Source organism: Musa acuminata, chromosome BXJ3-8 (assembly GCF_036884655.1).
Source record: "Musa acuminata AAA Group cultivar baxijiao chromosome BXJ3-8, Cavendish_Baxijiao_AAA, whole genome shotgun sequence".
Taxonomy (NCBI): Eukaryota; Viridiplantae; Streptophyta; class Magnoliopsida; order Zingiberales; family Musaceae; genus Musa; species Musa acuminata.
The window spans coordinates 48,592,771-48,611,499 of record NC_088356.1 but is presented as its reverse complement, the minus strand read 5'-3'; the positions used below and the strand labels follow the sequence as shown (position 1 = coordinate 48,611,499).

At 41.6% G+C, this 18,729-nt stretch overlaps 1 protein-coding gene across 1 annotated transcript; it reads left to right on the top strand.

The window, feature by feature from the left end:
* Nucleotides 1-1,025: 1,025 nt before the first annotated feature.
* LOC135646000 (cytochrome c oxidase subunit 3) lies at nucleotides 1,026-5,444 on the top strand. The gene has a single exon (XM_065165033.1). The coding sequence runs from the start codon at nucleotides 4,497-4,499 to the stop codon at nucleotides 5,394-5,396; it is 900 nt and encodes a 299-aa protein (XP_065021105.1). The 5' UTR covers nucleotides 1,026-4,496; the 3' UTR covers nucleotides 5,397-5,444.
* The last annotated feature ends 13,285 nt before the right edge of the window (nucleotides 5,445-18,729 follow it).

Sequence of the window (18,729 nt, the reverse complement as noted above, 5' to 3'; positions counted from 1 at the left end):
AATGTACAGTATTCAAATCAAATAAGTGAGACAGATTCTATAATTGATGAAAAACACTGCATATATATTAAGAGAATCAGATAAGTCAAATGGATTCTGAGAAATAAGTAAGATGACTCTAGTAACTCACAACACTTAAAGTTCGGCTGTCTCAATAGACTTGGAAATTGGATTAATCACACCGCTAAAGCTTCTGCACTAGCTAGTCTGTCTTGTCTTGAGGATGAGGAGGTGGCTTGTCCAGCTGTTTAGGTCCTGTGCTCTCCCTTATTTCAAAAGGGAGGGGTCGCGGGGCCCAGAGCGACTATGCCCGGATGTTTGGCGCATCGATAAGAGAGAGGCTATCCTATCCCATGACTCATTGTAAAAGGACCTATAAGCAAATAGCTAAGAAGAAACACTAGTAAATCCCGCTCTTCCTGACCAGAAGTCTTGAATCCTGTATAGGACTTACTGCTTCAACTAAAGAGGAGGATTTGTGCTTCTGGAGTGACCGCTTCAACTAAAGAGGAGGATTTGTGCTTCCGGAGTGACCATCCCGTCCCGCCAATCCAAAGCCCCTTAATAATCTTGCTATATGGAGCCACCTTCTGAACCTCGACATGCTTCTTTCCCATTCTACATATCCTAAAAAGTAGGGGACCACGGCATCCCCGAGCAACCACAATAGTCCCGCAACCGACTTTCTTAATTAATGTAAGCTGTCTCATCTCGTGTCCGTTGCTCCCGTACAAACTCAGGAATGTCATTCAGGTGAAGCATCTTATTTCTTACGGCCTGTCATAATGGTTACGCAGTGATCTCGAACATGACTTTATTCTAATGGAGAAAAGGGTTGATTACTGCTCTTATCTAGAGTATAATCTGGAATGTTTAGTTCATTAGGTCCTTCCTGACTCTCCCCTTTAGTTCATTAGGTCCTTCCTGACTCTCCCCATCCTTCCTAAGTTCTTACGCTCACTTTGATTTCGCTCCTTCTCCTCTTACGGTATAGCTTCCGGATCAAGGGCTGGGCTCCAAACTGATTAATTTGGGGGCGATCTCTCTTTGGGCGCGTCGCCTCTAAAGAGTCAAGCCTCCACTGAACTAAACTATGTCTCCCCTTCCCTTCCATAAGCGAGTCTCTCCCTTGAGTTAGACTTTTGCATTTCACCAAGTCTTCGATCAGATACTCCCTGGTCAAAAGATACTCAACTTGTTAGGAAGCCTTTATTACTAATCTTGCTTCCGATAACGGGTTCGACTTCTCATATTTTCATGAATTACCAATCACATACCCTAACCCTTACTTATTGCCTTCCCTCTTCCTTAGTCCCTTATTTGGATATTTGGAATGACTTTCCCTAATGACTTTCCTCAAACCCTTTACTGCTCTTTCAAGGGCCGATACTACTTGGCGGAACTACTACCATGCCTCTAAAGAGTCTGACATTGGACAAGACCCCGCGTAAGTCATTAATGCCACCCCTAGAATCAGATAAGTAAGGACTGCTGCTAGCGACAGGAAGTGATTCACTTGCGCGTCAGGGACATGCCACTGGCCCAATTGACAAGGCATAGGAAGCGAGTCCAGGGGGCCAAGCTACTGCTACAAATTACAACATATCATAAGGGAGATTCTCATAATAATAATAAAAGGAATAGAAGTAAGGAAAGTCAGAATAAGAGTTAGGCGTGGCTGGTTTGAAGTTAGTAGTGAGAGGCTGTTTGCCGATAGCTCTATTCTTATTAGTAACGGAATCAGACTTGACTCCCCGGGTAGTTAACCTCATAGTAATGTAAGAAAGTCTATCTATAAGTAACTACAAAATCCAAGTATGGATTGGCAGAATTAGGACAGTAGATTCATATAAGCACTTGTTTCATCCCGAGAAAAGCACTAGAGATCAATTCCGACTTAGTGCCCCAAACATACTTCTTTAGACTTATGCCTTCAATGCCTATGTGCGAGTCCCGTGCGCCCTATATGAAGATATAGTTTCTATTAAGATATAGTTTCTAACAAGGCTCTTAGCACCTTATTTCGAATTGAATTCTCTATCTCTACCCTAGCCATCGGTATTATAGTTCAAGATTGGCACACTGTATTATGTATTTGGATCTTTTATTATGTATTTGTGTATACGCGGATAAAGAGGGAGGGTTGGGCAAGCTTATAGACGAGGCCGGGCAAGCTCATGGACTAAAAGAAATACCAGTGCTTTTTGTTAGATCCTATGTTCGTTCCTTCTGTGCTCTAGTAGTAGCTCTCATCCTTATGGATTTGCATTCTGAAATGACTTATTACATCTTTTGAACCATAGCAGTTGGATTACATCTTTTGAACCAGAGCTATTAGACTAATAGATAGAACGCATAGTAGCGGTAAGTGTCATGAAGAGTTCAGTTCGGCTACTCACTATAAGAATCAATACAAGTAACTATGAGTAATAATACAATAATCCAGAATTGAGCAGGGAATAAAGAAGTAAGGGCTTCGTCTTATAGTTTCCTCAGTGCCAGTGCTTTTCTGACCTTTAAACCAATTCTGCTATTCATTATTATATTACAATTACCATCATTCTATATTACTATTACTGGGCTTTGGAACCCGTTATTCTCTTACAACGCTTTGGACACACCGATCCTATTACTTTGCTTTGAAACCAATGATGCAATTACTTAGCTTCGGAACCCATTATTATATAACAATTCATTATATTACAATTATTCTATTACTTTGCTTTGGAAACTATTATTCAATTCTCATAGTATAATTATTCTATCTACATACCCAAGGGAGAAACAGCGGACAACGGAACGGGGATCATTCACCCATGCTACGAAGGTAAGATAAGAGGAAACAATTGACATAACACCGGCACGGCACAGTAATAAAAGCAGAATGATGTTTACTTGACACCGGCATAACAGATCCATCGTTCAATAGAAAACAACCAACGCTTTATTGATACAAAAACGGAATGAAAGACTACGTACTGTAGCAGCTGGTTAATCAAATCTACTTGCTTTCCATAACGGGATGAATGAGCGAGCGTACTTCGTCTTTCGAGCTCCTGCTTCTTTTGATGAAACCTACCCTTACCTAACACACTCCGTCTTTGATGACCTCTTTCTCTTTCTTAGACTAGCTACCTAGGCTTTTACGGTGGAAGCCTATTCCAAGAGGGTCTTGTCTTACTTGCTAACAAATTCAGAATGCCCAAATAGTGCCTTAGCCCTTTATGCGCTTAAAGCAAATTCAGAAGGTGCGAGTCAAATGATTGAGTACGGCCTTGCCTTAGACGGGAGACAGGAAAGCTTACTTCACTTCCGTAAGCGTTGTAAGAGGGCAACAAGAGGGGCGTCGGGGGTCAAAGACAAGGCAACTGGGATCAACTATGGCGCAACAGCTACATATAGGGAATCAATAGATTCAGAAGCGGTGTCTCGACCTGACCAGAAAGATCTAAATAAATGAGTTCGGGAAATCCATGTATAGTACTGTTGTCGATCGGGAAATCCAAAAGTGTTATAGTACCCGTTGTCGATCAGCCGGCTGTCTTACCTCAGGAGTCGACGTAGGATTACCTATCACTACAAGGAATTGCACTATTCACAGGCGAATCATAGCAACAATTTCCTCAAATCCATTCTTAGAGTTTTCAATCTATACCTATGTATAGGTTCTTTCTCTTTCTTTCTATCTGGAGGTTACGAAACCGGAAGTTTAGAAGCACAGAATCAAGAAGGCAGTTAGCAAGCCATAGGCGAGCGAGGAAGATAACCCGGGTCAACAACCCTTAGAATCTCCTCATCACGTTGAGTCTTTCAGGTTACAAGCAAGACAAAGATAATCAAGATCATAATCAATCCATCTTTATAGATACTTTCTTTCACTTCTTCGATAAAAAGAAGCTGGTGTGGTAGTATTAGGATTGTAGCCAGCAAAGGGTCTGGCGAGGAAGTCAACAATGGAGGACACAACTCCCTTATCGAGAGATACTGCGCTTAACGCTCTAACCGTTATCTGGCCGTCATCAGACGAGGACCATCTAACCCCAAATAAGCATAATGGTCTATTCTAAGACAATCTTGTCTATTCAAAGCCCATCTTATTACCTCCTAACCGTTACGTGGGAAAAAGGTGCTTTTCTTTCCTTTAAGCTTAACGAGGACTCTCTTATCTGTGACATAGTGGAAGGCACGTGCAAGGAAACAATGGACATCCAAAAGCTCTGGCTGGCCTATCCTCTTTTCTTTCTTTGATCTCTCTTTTGAAATAAGGCGCAAAGTACCATTTCTTCCGTGCCAAGGAATTTCAGAGGGAATATTGTAAGAGGAAGCTGATGCCAATGCGTCAGTGAGGAAATGCAAACCAATGATCAATTCAGATCTATTTCTTTTCCTACTTAATTCGTGGGTCAAATCCACTCTTATCAAGAGTAATAGAGATTTCCTTCTTTGTTAGAGTCTAACATTTCTATAAATTCCATGAAAGAACCATATCCCTTCCTATGAGTTTGGCCTGTCAGATAGAAGGAAAATTCCCATTCTTTACAACTTTAGGGGGTGGGGGTTTGAAGGGTGGTTTACATACAACCGGGGCAAAGTGGTTTATGATTGAATCTCAAAGGCATTCTTATCATTTGGTAGATCCAAGTCCATGGCCTATTTCGGGTTCACTCGGAGCTTTGGCAACAACCGTAGGAGGTGTGATGTACATGCACTCATTTCAAGGGGGAGCAACACTTCTCAGTTTGGGCCTAATCTTTATACTATATACAATGTTAGTATGGTGGCGCGATGTTCTACGTGAATCCACTTTAGAAGGACATCATACAAAAGCAGTACAATTAGGACCTCGATATGGTTCTATTCTGTTTATAGTCTCGGAGGTTATGTTCCTTTTTGCTTTTTTTTGGGCTTCTTCTCATTCTTCTTTGGCACCCACGGTAGAGATCGGAGGTATTTGGCCCCCTAAAGGTATTGGGGTTTTAGATCCTTGGGAAATACCTTTTCTTAATACCCCTATTCTCCCTTCATCCGGAGCTGCCGTAACTTGGGCTCATCATGCTATACTCGCTAAGAAGGAAAAACGAGCTGTGTTAGCTTTAGTAGCTACCGTTTCACTGGCTCTAGTATCCACAGGCTTTCAAGGAATGGAATATTACCAAGCACCCTCCAATATCTCTGATAGTATTTATGGTTCTACCTTTTTCTTAGCAACTGGCTTTCATGGTTTTCATGTTATTATAGGTACTATTTTCTTAATCATATGTGGTATTCGCCAATATCTTGGTCATCTTACTAAGGAGCATCACGTTGGCTTTGAAGCAGCAGCATGGTACTGGCATTTTGTAGACGTGGTTCGGTTATTCCCATTTGTCTCCATCTATTGGTGGGGAGGTATATGACAGATAAGTAGATTTCAGTATTCTAGCTCGAAGACAAAGAGAACTGGGCTTTTCAAAAGAATAACTGCTGCCACCAATCCTTTATTCCAAATAAGTTGACCACTACCTTGAAACTTCCTTACAGCATATCTCTGTATTATGGCACTCAATATAGGGATCGAAGAGTCAAATTCTTAAGGTTAGCGAGAGCGAGGTCAACTCTGAGTCCTGTGCAACTTATATATCTGGAGAGTTTCATCCCGGCAGTCGTTTTCCTGGCAATAAGAGTCGACTTCCATGATTTCACTCTGATTCATACTCGTAACCAACACTGCTTAACCTAGACTTCGCATCGCACCCAAAGCAAAGAGACAATAAGTACGGAGTTGTGCCTAGTATTGGAGCCAAGCCAGAGTTCAAAGAGACAAGGTCGAGTTTCAAGGTGAAAAGAACCATTCCCCTAGGATAGGTGGGAACCCAAGGAAAACTGGTGTTGTTAAGGACAGACTCCGGGTCGGGTAAGAAAGAATGGATGACTGTTGAAGCGCTAAGCTAAGTAGTGTTGTTTGAAAGAAGGGCTTTGAATCCATAAGTACTGAAAGGAGAGGCCTCTATAATATTTCCAAGCTTATAATTACTCCATTCTTTTTTCCTTAGCCGAGTTCTACAAGTGAACTAAAGCAAACAAGCGGTATAGAACCAGCAACGATGCTAGTTGTATACGAGTTTCCTTACCCATCTTCCAGAGTAGTAACGATAGATTCCATGATGAAAGCAACAGATGAAGCAGAAGCTTGATCCGGTGATGAAGCGGGAACGGGAATAAAAGGGGAGTTCGGAACGGAAAGTAGAGTGGATGTAAGGGGCAAAGCTAGAAAGGGGGGTAGATAAGTGAATCCAGAGTATCAAGAAGCTTCAAGTTCCAATTGAGGCACATTCTAATCATAGATAGAAGGACTGCTAACACCGAGAAATAAGCCTTAATCAATCTAACACCGAGAAAGAAGCCCAACTCAATCAATAAGTGTGCTGCGGTGTACTGATTACTTGTATTTTGGGGTGTGAGCTTAATGAACTCCTAAAGCAAGTCCTGTTGTGCAAACTGGTAAGGGTGTATTGTATATACTTAGGTAATCTTAAATAACATGATGAACTTCCTCATTTTGGTGCCCTTAAGTCATTGGCGTCAGCAACCTATTTGGCTTCCTTTACCGATAATGGCGCATTAGCTTATTTCGTTTTAGTTCCGGGCATAAGAGAAGAGAAAGAAGTCAAGGTTGGTGCTTGTTCAGTGTGAGTGAGGAAATCAAGTCTAGTTCTTGCCCGGGTGGGTGCAGATATGAGCTCTTAAAGCAGCAGTACCATACGCATAGGCTGAGGATGCCAATAATCAATATGCACTTAAAGTGACAGTTCCCGCATAATTAGGAGTCAAAGCAGAAGATAGAGCAAGAACAGGTGAGGAAGAAGGATAAGGCCCGGAATCAGAGGTGTTGTCGTCAGCTGCAAGTGCTGCAATCGGGTCTTCCAATTCCATACGAGTTCCCGTTATTGGCTCATTGTCTACAAGAGAGGTTATTGTGTCGGGTGCTTATTCATTGGTAGAGATGGGTTCGGTATACTATAACAAGTTTGCGGTTATAACTGGAAAAACAGTACTTGTCGTTGCTTGTCTCATTCTGGATCTTCTATTGATATAGGAGACTATCTTCTTGCCCCAACTCGGGAAATCCTTATTGTCTTATTATTCTAAAGCTTGTTATCGAGCACCTGGCATAGATCAAAGTAAAGACACAACTTGATTGGATTTTGACGAACTCTCCTCCATGTTAAGAATGGAATGTGGCAACTCCCCCGTTAGTACAGAATGAGATTGAACTGATGCTGACACACGATGTCTTTCGCCTGCATCCTAACCACGACCCTTAACATCAAGCAAGCACCAACCCGGATTGAAACCACAACTCGGTTAAGCCATTAACTACGCTAAGCCATTAACTACTCGGTTAAGCCGACAAAGGGAGTAGCTTGGCTCTTATTAATTATTGGATTGAATTCTTTATTTACAGGTGGTAGTAGGTGCTCTCCGAAAAAGGACTTGTGTATAACAACACATAATACATAATACGAGTTCCTTACTCTCTTTTTCATTCTGACTGTTTAGTTGCACTAGCAGTTTAGCTTCACTTCAAGTCGAGGTCGGGCAAGACGAATAAGTGTGCTAACATGAGCAGCTTGATATGACATTCCTACTTAATAGGCGGGTGAGAGAGATGAAATGATGCAATTCCTATTAGCACACATCAGTAAGAAATTCATGTTTGACAAGAAGATGCGCTCGATAAGAAACAGCAGCTTGAAGTTTCATTATTTACCTTATCAGAAAGAAAGAAAGAGTTTCATCTGTTTATAAAGTGGTTAAGGAGCTGTTGAATCTGTAAATTGACTACAACATATCTATAAGAGATTAACTGGACTGCTGACTCCGCTGTCACCTTACTGCAAACTCTTGACTCTAAACTCCAATAAGCGAACTCACCCCTTAAGCGTTAGCATCCTTGTATCCCCGGCAAACTCTCCTTTCTGAACCGCTCGTCACGAACAAAGACGGCAAAGACAGATCTCGGGATGAAACAATAACTACACTTGCCTTTCTGCTTGCACCTGCTCCTGTTGATTTGCTTGTTCACCGAAATTCCTGTAAAGAATGATTTCCCTCGCTTCTGGAACACTGCCTTACTGCTGACTCTAGGGAGCTGGCTAACGCACTTAGGCTTGTGGAATGCAAACTCAGACTAACACACACATAGAAGTAAGTAACCAAAGAAAAGGATAGGTAGCTTTAAGAGTGGTCCAAACATTAAGGTTCAGGTAAGGCAGGCTAAGGGTGAAGCAAAAGAAGGGAGTAAGCTGTAAGTCAAGTTTTAGGCGAAAGGAAGTTCTTTGACTCGGCGCTAACAGGAGCAAGACTCAGTGTGTCAAGAGTTGTTGGCAGTTCCATCAGTGTCAGTAAAATGGATTTATGCGCTAACGGGTCAGTGAGGCGCTAACAGAGTATTAGTTTCATCTTCTAAAGACGCACTTCGAGTCCCGATTTCACCTGTATTCATCGGCTTACGGAGTTTTCCGGGTGAAACAGAAGGCAAAGGTCTAAGATTTCACGAGCCTAGCCTCTCACTCACTCACTCACTCGGATTGAAAGTCTTGGTTCTATAGGGCAAAGACTGGGTACATTCCTGCTCCCGTTCAATTGAAAGTTTCTAACAACCAAAGCAGCCTCCTACTGAAAAAGAAAGAAGAAAACACTTGCTTGCTCATTACTAATATAGTTATCTGTCCGTATAATAGAGCTCGACTGAAACAAAAGTCAGGGTTTGGGCTTTTCTATTGTTGTGTGTATACTTGAAATCTACAGGTTATAGGAGAGATGGAATGAAGCTCGAGTGTCGTTCTTTTTGCTTCTGTAATTCAACTACTTGACTCATCCGTAGCTTGTTTCATCTAACTTGCATCGCCTATATCAAAGAGGAATGTTGCTTTCTTAATTGATTCTAATTGCTTGGCTTACTTATTTCACTTTCACTGAGGTATAATACCCCTAGGTCAACACACAGCAAATGGATTTCTCTATTCTCGCAAACACCACTCGCGACCTATCTCCTTGGTTATGTTAAAGCAACCTATCCCTTTTTGTATCTTAAAGCAACCTATCTCCTTTTTTCTCTTTTTCTATCATACATAGTGGGGAACAATAATGATGATGTTTAACCGCTAACCCCTGACTTGGACACTGAATCACTTATCGCAACTTGACTCGTATACTTAACTGTCACTTAAACTCTTACTGCAGCTCTTCCTTCTTTGTCTTCGTAGATGTTTTCACCGCCAAGAAATCGTTTTGATAACAGCCCTTTAGTTTGGTCTAGTATGCCTTAACTATATAGCCTCTAGTGGAGTTCCATTCGTTCTTTGTTACACAGCTTCTTATTCATTCCAAAAGTCTCGGGCCGTTCCATTCGTTCTTTGTTACACAGCTTCTTATTCATTCCAAAAGTATCGGGGCACACCTGAGGCAAGCGTATCCGAGGCTATACATATTTTCATTATGCTATCCCTCCCCCCTAACTCACATTGGAGGAAATAATAGGGTTTCTGCATTTCATTGCCCCGAGGATCCCTCAATACTCAATGCTTCATCAATACGCGAGGTAGCATATAAAGTGCAAGTACCGCCGCATCATCCATCCCTTAGTGCGAAAAGCTCTTTATTTCACCTTTTGTTCTCGTTGCTCACTACAACCGCATCCAAATATTGCCTAAGCTGATAGCTTCGCCTGCTCCTAATTCTCTAGCTATCTTAGGGCATCAACTACTTGGCTCAGGGGCTACGAAAAGATGATATACCATCCTAATTCCCCTTTGATTGTTATTGGCCTCGACGTCTCCCAAACGGTTTGTTTTGTTGAAAGATAAGATCAAGTGCTCTTTGCTTTTAATAGGCTAATATTTCCTCGCTCTTAGCAGCGCCATTAAGCTGTTATAATCCTTCCTTGCCTACCTTTCTTGCTGGCTTCTTAATCCTTTTGATTGTCGTCTTTCTTTCTTTCTCTTTGCCGGAGTACTAATCTGTTGGACCAAGACTGAGACAGGGAAACCAATCTTCTTCTGCAGCAGCTGCTGGAAAGGAGTTTCGTTAAGGATGTGCTCCCGGACTAAACAGTAGGGCAAGCAAAGGAACGGAGGGAAATCAAAGCTCTTAGCACTTAGATTAGCTAGGATCGGAGTGAGTTTACGAGTTCAGTTATGGGATAGTCAATCCAAGGTTCGTATATGCTCGAGCGAGACTCAAGGTGTGGGATATAGGAGTATTTACTCAAGGTGTGGGATATAGGAGTATTTACTCAAGGTCTTCTTCCAGCTCTGGAATTGATCATTCTAGACTGCCAAAGGAATGACCGAGTCGAATGAGATTTACCGATTGGGGAATCCTTAATAAATGCTTATGGAGTGGAAAGCGCAGACCACTTTCAGGCGAGTATGCGCTTACTTTACTTATTAGAAGCAAGCGCTTAGAAAGCAACTACAATCCCTATCTACCCAACCCTCTTTCTAAGGTAATCATTCAACCCAATACATGACCGCAGGAATGAATGATGGATCCCCGCGTATACTAAGAAGGATTCCGTTGCTGAATGACTCGGGTAGTGCCTTATTCGATAAAGGTGCTTCAAGCCTATTTCATTTAGTCTAATCAGCTTGCTTTTTCTAATCCAATCTACGTTCTTCAACTGGCCGTCGAATCATATGCCGGGAATTTCTACTAAAACTATATGTCTGCGTCAGCATCTCTTCCTGGCGACTACCATGTTTCTTCTAGCTTAAGCGGATGAAACGCGCCCCTTTGCTTTTCAAGCGGAGATTGTCACTATGCCTCCAGGCCTTGGGTCTATCAATTTCATAACCGATACGGGACTTTCTATCCGCGCTTGGCTTTCATCTGTTATAACTCTATTCATCTCCTTCCTATTCAAAGCCAGGTTGTCAGCCGGGCAACAGTCTTTACTTCTTTCCGTTTTTCTCTTAGTATGGGACCTTCTCTTCTGTATCCTATTTGACAGCTGCCAAGCCGCTTACAATTTACAAATAATCCAAAATCCAAGGGGCTTGGCTTACATCGCTCCTCACACATCAACGACAGTAGTTGCCCCCTAGTTGAGTTTTTGGCAGATCTTCTCCAAACCCCGCTTTTTCACTAATGGAAAATGGGAAGTGAATCGTCTGCGAACGAAAGATGTACCCGCTACGAATAAGGAACTTTACTCGAGAAATAATTAGCATTGCCTTGGTCAACATGGATTGATTGGTGGATTTTCTAGTCTTTTAGTCAAAGCAAGTCCAGTATCCCAGAGTTCTGAGGAATGTGAGCAACTGGAAGAATCAAAGCACCTAGTAACTTGGCGGGCAATTCTCTAAGGAAGGAAATAAGGCTTATTTCGAGTACTTTGCGGGCTGTATACTTACATATTCTATTTCTTGCTTAGCAAACTTACAATAAGAGCCTCTCCTTGAAGTTAATCATGTCATTGACTCTCTCTCTTCTCTTGTCTTGCGCATACCATATATTAGAGTATAGGAATGTTGCTTTCTTGTAACTCTTATGAATCTATTGCATTCGCTTTGTTTCATTGAATCTAACTGGAACTGCCATAGTGATATTTCTGTGATCGACTATACCTATAATCTAAGCAATTGAACAGAGCACCCTTTCTTAACGCGCATGATCTTAACGTGAAACTCATGAATGGGAATTGGACTCTCGAGGCTCTATCCTCTGATTCCATAATTACGACTCTAGAGCGAAATCCTCTTATGATTATTACCTCCTTGATTTATATACCTTATAATGCTTGCTGCTGCGCCAACTGCTTTCTACTTAACTGCTTAGCTGACTCCGGACTTAGAGCCAATAACGGATCTTGCATGCAGACAATATAACTCCACTTTCTTAACCGCACGATGAAAGTCAAGCACCCGAACTCTTACGTTAGCCGAAACCTTTCACTTGCTATATGCCTTAAGTATATAAGTGTATAATATTGACCTTTAAATATATAATGCTTTGGCTTCTTTTCCACTCAGTATCTATATAATGCTTTGGCTTCCTTTCGACTCTTTCTTGTGAAACCTTACTTGTTGCGATGCCCTGCCCTTTTTTTAATAATACCTGCCTTAGCCCATATTTCTTCCTCTTATTCATTGAGCCACCTATTCTCTAATTTGATAACAAAGCGCTTCTATTCCATATTCTCTTACTTTATTAGTGTACCTATAATGTCAGTTAGTAAACAACCCTTTATTAGTGTACCTATAATGTCAGTTAGTAAACAATCTTAAGACTGGACTGAGAACTCTCTCACGTTAGCACCCGCCACTATAGTCATAATTAGCACTTATTAACTATACTTAAGAAAGAGTAGGCACCCGCTACTAATAGAAGAAAGTAATCAAACCTAACAGGCTTTCAGCACCTTACAAAAGGAATATGCGCTACCCCCTAGTAGTTTCTCTTGATTCTGAACCGACACTCTCACCTCTCTCATCGCTAACACCCACCCTAAACAAGACTTGAAACAGCTTCCTCTGTTGGGCCTAGACCAGTAAAGGAATCTTGGGCCGAGTCCAAATACTACATTTCAATCTTTCGATTCGAGCACAGAAGCCAAAGCAGAAGCTTCACTCCTTAACGTGCAACTTCTATAACGCTAGAATGAGGACTCGCTCCATTCCATTCTTGACTTTAGGGGCGCTACGCCGAGATCGTATATAAGGTTAGTAATACCTTTATCTATACCTGATTATGGCTTCTTTCTACGCACTGTTGGCAAGAGCAAGTCTTTATTTCGGTGTTTGCGAGCGGGCAGCTTCCTCAGATGCATCTTACTCTCTTTCAACAGCGGATTAAGATCTTTCAACTAAATATTATCTTCTCCAGATACAACTTCAGATCCTTATCCTACTTCATAAGCTTACTTTAGAACGGAGCCTGGCCTGATCTATCTTGCTTATGCTCGTAACAGCCCATCGGATTATCTTGTTTACCTTCCAGCTTCAGCTTCCAATCCAGTTCCTACTCCGGAGTCTGATCTTGATCCAACAAGCAAATCAAAGAATCCAGAATTTCAACTTCCTTCTTTAATCAAAGAAAAAAACTTGACTAATTGTCCCGCGCTTACCGCTTACTCGCGCAAAAGAGCTAGATGAGATGAGGCATCTTCTCGAGTCGACATGAACTTGACTTTGTCCTTACTTTCGCCGGTAGACCATCTTATCGCCCTGAACTATACTTTACAAGGAGCTAGACTAGAGCCAAGAAGTGGAGCACAATAAACTCTCTCTCATGGATTCTACGCGCTTAACCTTATTGAAAGTATTTTCACGCCTGGGTAAACTCCACCTGACCTAGCACCCGCTCCATACTTTGCGCCCAGCCCAATTGATACGGCATCCCTCGCACCCAAGGAAACTACACTTGCAGAAGCTTTAAACATAGATTGTAATAACTTAGTTATAACAATTCCTGTGTTCGTCCGTCTGTTTTCGTTCCTTTCCCCCTAGAATCAAAACCGGTAAGGGAAGCTTTTAGGTCAGTAGTGGATTCCCATGCTCGATGAAAAGTCTTAGTCCCCAGAGGGCTTGCTCATTATTCCGGTAGCTAACTCAATCTGATAGTTAGTATTTCCAGCCTGAATTTCGAGTTCCATTATTCTTAGTATTCATTTGAGTCTTGCCATTAGGGGGTGGATCTTGTTGGCAGTGGTTCTATCCTTTATTAGTGGATCGAGTTAGATGTCCCTATTGTAGGTTTAAGTAAGAGAAGTACTTGTTTGATTCTGCCATTAGTGGTATATTTCCTAGTTATAAGGTAAAGTATGGGAAGCACTAGGCTTTCAGCACCTAGTATCTAATAGTTTAGAGAGTGAGATAGAGCAATGGGAGACTTGAAGCAAGGCGGGGCAGACCAATGGACATGGTATTGAGAACGAAGTCGGGGCGGTATTGAGAACGAAGGCAAGTGGACAAAGGCTAAGATATAGTTCCTGGCGATAATAAGTATGAGTTTCCCCGCTCTAACTCCTGTAGTTGTTCCTTTCATTCTATGTTATTGTTGATGATTATTTTCATTTGTATTAATTCTCCTTTTCACTTGTATTGATATGTGTGTTGAATAAGTCATAGAAGAATTGTAATTAATAGAATAATAGTAATATAAGAAATAATTGGTTCCAAAGCAACTAAGTAAGGGCTTCAACTTAGCTTTCTCTTACTAGAAGCGACTATCACTCAGATTCTATATGTCCTTCTTTAAAACTAATACTAGTAGTAAAGTACTTATCGGACTGAAACCACCCACTATAGTATAGCAATACAGAATACAAGTCTTCCCCAGTAGAATTATAAGAATATGGGTAATATAAGTAGTAAGTAGAATAATAAGAATAAAGAAGATAACTCATAGGGTACGATGTAGTGCTGTATAATACTTTTTGTAGTCAGCATCGGAATGAAACGCGGGTGGGCTCTAAAGTAGGCAAGTTCGAATGGAAACTGTAAGAATGGAATTAGTTGACTCGGTATCAGCAGCAGAATGAGAATGCCCTGCTCCTGTTAAAGGGAGGAAGCCTGCCGCTAGTGTTTTCCTGTCAACTAATACTGTTAGGGCTCTGGACTCTGGACTACTCTAATCTACCGGAGTCAACCACTATACTACTAGGAACCGCTCCTTAGCGCAACTAAAAACAAAGCTTGGCCCCTTCTTTGATTCTAAAACCTAAGCTACCCATACTGAATCCTGTAATATATAATTGAATCACTGCTCACAGGACTGAACCGAGAGGGCATCGGACTAAACTTCGAACTAAACTAGGGCAAGCAACGACACACACGGAATAAGAATGTAACTGCTAACTATTGGATTGAACTACTTGGCTATCAGGATCAAATCGCAGTTTACAAGGCTACCTTTTAGTTAAAGAAACGAGCTACTCTCTTATTAGCCTGGCACTACTTGACTAAAATATGAATACTACCCCCGTAACTACTGGCTCTAAAGCTTTGACTCACTTCCGGAATTCTGTAGTGAAGGTGCGAGTCCGCCTCTATTGTCTCAGATTCTGTTACTTATTACTCTCATTCGAAAACTCCTGTGTTATAGACATCAAATTCATTATAAGCAATATTAGGCGCATTCAATGATCTATTTACCATCAAAACACCCAATGAATGATGCTCTAGTTCATTTGTTACTAATCTATTTCTGTATTTAGAAAGCAATAATCACATAGGTCACTCAAAGAAATAATAGCATAGGTCACTCAAAGAATTGAACCGGGGGGAATACTCAAATGCTAAAATACCTTAGGAGATTGACTCAGTAGGGGAGGGAACTAGACCGGGGAATACTCAAATGCTAAAATACCTTAGGAGATTGACTCAGTAGGGGAGGGAACTAGACCAGGTAGCCAAGCCTTACTCATTACTCTATAGAGCCCAATCCCTTTATAGAATTCTTTAGTTGGTAACTTCAATGCCTATGAACTAGACCGGTGTCAACTGAACAAGCCTTACTCACAAGGGAGTCAATCTTCATAGTTCCCACGTTACCCACTCCTATAATAGTTATTTGAATTGGATTTAGTAACTGCCTCACTCTTTATCGACTTACTTATATTCTTGCTACCTTGCCGAGGTCAAGTAACTATACCCGATAATAGTAGTACCTGGTCTCGCCTATGGTCCCGTCCTAGTGGATAAAGGGTAGATCGCTCTGTCCTAGCTTGCGTCTCTGTCTTGTACTCTCTCGTTTTGCTCTTTTCCGGTGACAAAAGCGCTTTAGTTAGAGTGAGGCTAGGTTTGGATTGGAGATGATATGATATTTAAGCCATAGTAATAATAGCCGAAAGACATGTGTTTAGATCGTTTCTTTCACTCAGCCCGTGGAATTGGTGCTTAAGAATCCCTGCGCCTCCCACCTTCGCTCCTGTCAGCTAAAGGATACAGGTTTGGGGAGATAGGTTCGAATTCCCTATAAAGCCTAAGCCTATACTTGATCGATCCCCATTTATCGCACTGGTTTAAGAAAGCCCAATATCCAAATTGATGAGAGAAAAGGCTAACGTGCCACCTTTACCAGAAAAACCACCTCTCACGGCGCTGCTTCCAGATGAGACCAGACCTACCTCTTTTATGGCGTTCGGATAAGGCCTTTTAGAGAGATATACTGCCCATATAAAGACTATTCGTACTGCTCTGACAACCGGGAAGAGATGGATTCAAAGCTACCTTATATATATCAAAGCATTGAGGCTGCGGACTATAATGAGGAATGATATTGAGTTAGGTCCTATCTCTCTCTAGGGTATACTAAAGAATCTTTTACGAGGAAATAGGTGGGGCACCATACTCATGAATCTTTACGAAGAAATAGATAGGGCATATTTGATAATAGGAATCATTACCCTTTGGAGACCATTTGCTTGTTTTTTCCGCCCGGGAGTACATTCACGTTAGCGAGGAAAAGCCATCATCGATCAAGGCCAGCAGATGTGGTAACTCTCAATTGTATTCCAGACCTATCGCGTGGGGGAGTCCGCCATTTATTTAGGTAATCTTCTGTCGCTTTTACCTTGTCAGCCGGATACTCGTCTCAGAAATCAATCACAATAATGAATCCTTCGAGTGAAGAGAACGAAGGGCTAAATACTGCGCTGTACTTCTGCATACCTGAGTTCTTTTTCGACACCAACTTTCAACGACGATGTTGAAGCCGACCGCTTACAGCCTTTTATATGAATTTCTTATTAGGAAAACGATCTACTTCTCAATGTGTTGGGAAGGCTAGAGAATGCCAACTAACTAAGCAAACCCCGGCCAGGTACTCAAAGTGGAGTTATGGTACAAAGTCAATATCTATAAATTCACTGGTAGGCATCGACCGATAGCTTAGTCTCTTTCCACCCTGTTTGATTGCCGTCAAAGTCCAAGCGGATGAAAGGAGGCTTTCGTTCGTTATAGGACTTCCGTACAATAAACTATCGAGAGAGTGCAAAGAAAAGTCTAAGGTTCCATTATATAATAAGGGGAAGGACGGCGTACTATGCTAAAAGATCGATTGATTGAGTAATGGGGTATCGGCTTAGAACCATAGCTTTCTTATTCACCCTATAGCTCAGCCATCCTTTTTTTCAGTAGGGCCTGAGGAAAGCAAAGTCAAGCAGGAAATTATCTTAGTTGCTAAACCGTCTTTTAGAAAGAATTCATCTTTCCTGCACTAGAAGGTCGGAGTAGAAAGTCCATCGTGCCTTGTTCTGAATCTTATAGGGAATAGGATAGAAGATGGGTTTGCTGAATGGAAAAGAATGTCATTCCAGAATCCAATCAAATCGTCGAAAGTTGCTTGCTTACTGATTAGAATTCTAGCAAGGTTTCCTCGTCTCCTTTCTTTGCTCTAAGTAATATAATACATTCGATTCCTATTTCATTCAACAAGCAAGCCTATCCTTTTGCTCAGCTCTATCGCTCTAGGATTCTTTCGCTGCAGAAGGAAGGGAAGGTTCAATTTGCTTAGTATGAAGTAAGCTTGACTATGGATTATGAAAGCCTACGCTTGCTCCCACTCTAAAAGACCGGCATGAAAGGCTTGAAGCACCCCAACACAGGACGAATCGAGTTCTTTGGAGTTTATTCGTGCAAAGAAGCAGCCCTTTATTTCGCATCAAGTGGAAGGGAAGAAGCTGATTCACTAGTCACTGTCCCCGCATCCGAACTAGAGTAGTAGAAAGGAGAAGTCGAAAGAAAGGCGAAAGTAAGCAGATAAGCAGTTTCTCAAGCAAGAGTATAAAGCGCAAAGTATAGTTTGAGTTTCATCGACAATAGAATCAGCAGTGTGAGGAAATTCTCACTTCTTGGATTTTTAGGCAAAAGAAAAAGAGTGTCTTTCGAGCTCCGCGCCCCAAGATAGTAAGCAATGTTAGAACAACGAGTCAGGAGTTAAAGAGTTCAGCAAGGAGTTCGCTGTTAAGATAGTTTAGTATATAATTCTATTAGGGGGTAAATACTTATTATAGGCTGAGTAATACGAGATAGATATAGGGTAATCCGTATTATAGGGTGGGTAGAGATTTCTTTCCGCGGGTCATTTTCATAACTTATATGCGATGCAAGAGGTGAGGCGCTGGATTCAGCTAATGTTGGGGCGAGTCCAGTTGAGTTTTCAAGTGTAGTTCAAGATTCCAGTATTGTTTCCAGATTCAATACGAGTTTCAAGTTCTAGGTTAAGGTGCAGTTCCCGGAAAGTAGCACGAGAGACAAAAGGGAAGCCAAGTTCAAGTCGGATTTCATAGAATAGGTCAGGCTTTCAGCACCTTACTCTACTCTATGCCATGTGCTCGAAATACATAATGGAAATTGAAAACATAGAATATTCCGTAGGTACACTAGAAAGAAATGAATTGCATGTTTGCCTTTAAGCCGAGAAGAATAGTCCGTTAGAGCAGCTTTGTCTCCGAGATCTTAAGATGTAGTTAGATAAGGTACGAGCGCATAAGCCGTATCTGACATTGACATTGAGTCCAGAATGAGATTGCACTGATGCATTTGTGGTCTGGACCTGGACTTGTACTGTCTTCATCATTAATGGAATCTTTTACTTGGGCTTAAGGAACTGCACCTGCACTGCTAACTAACGCCTCTAATCTTGCTGATGCTTTTAATCCATCATCTGATCTTGCTAACTCAAAAGAGACTCTTTTCACACCCGAAACAAGACTGGAAGGGGCTTGCAGATGACCTTAAACGC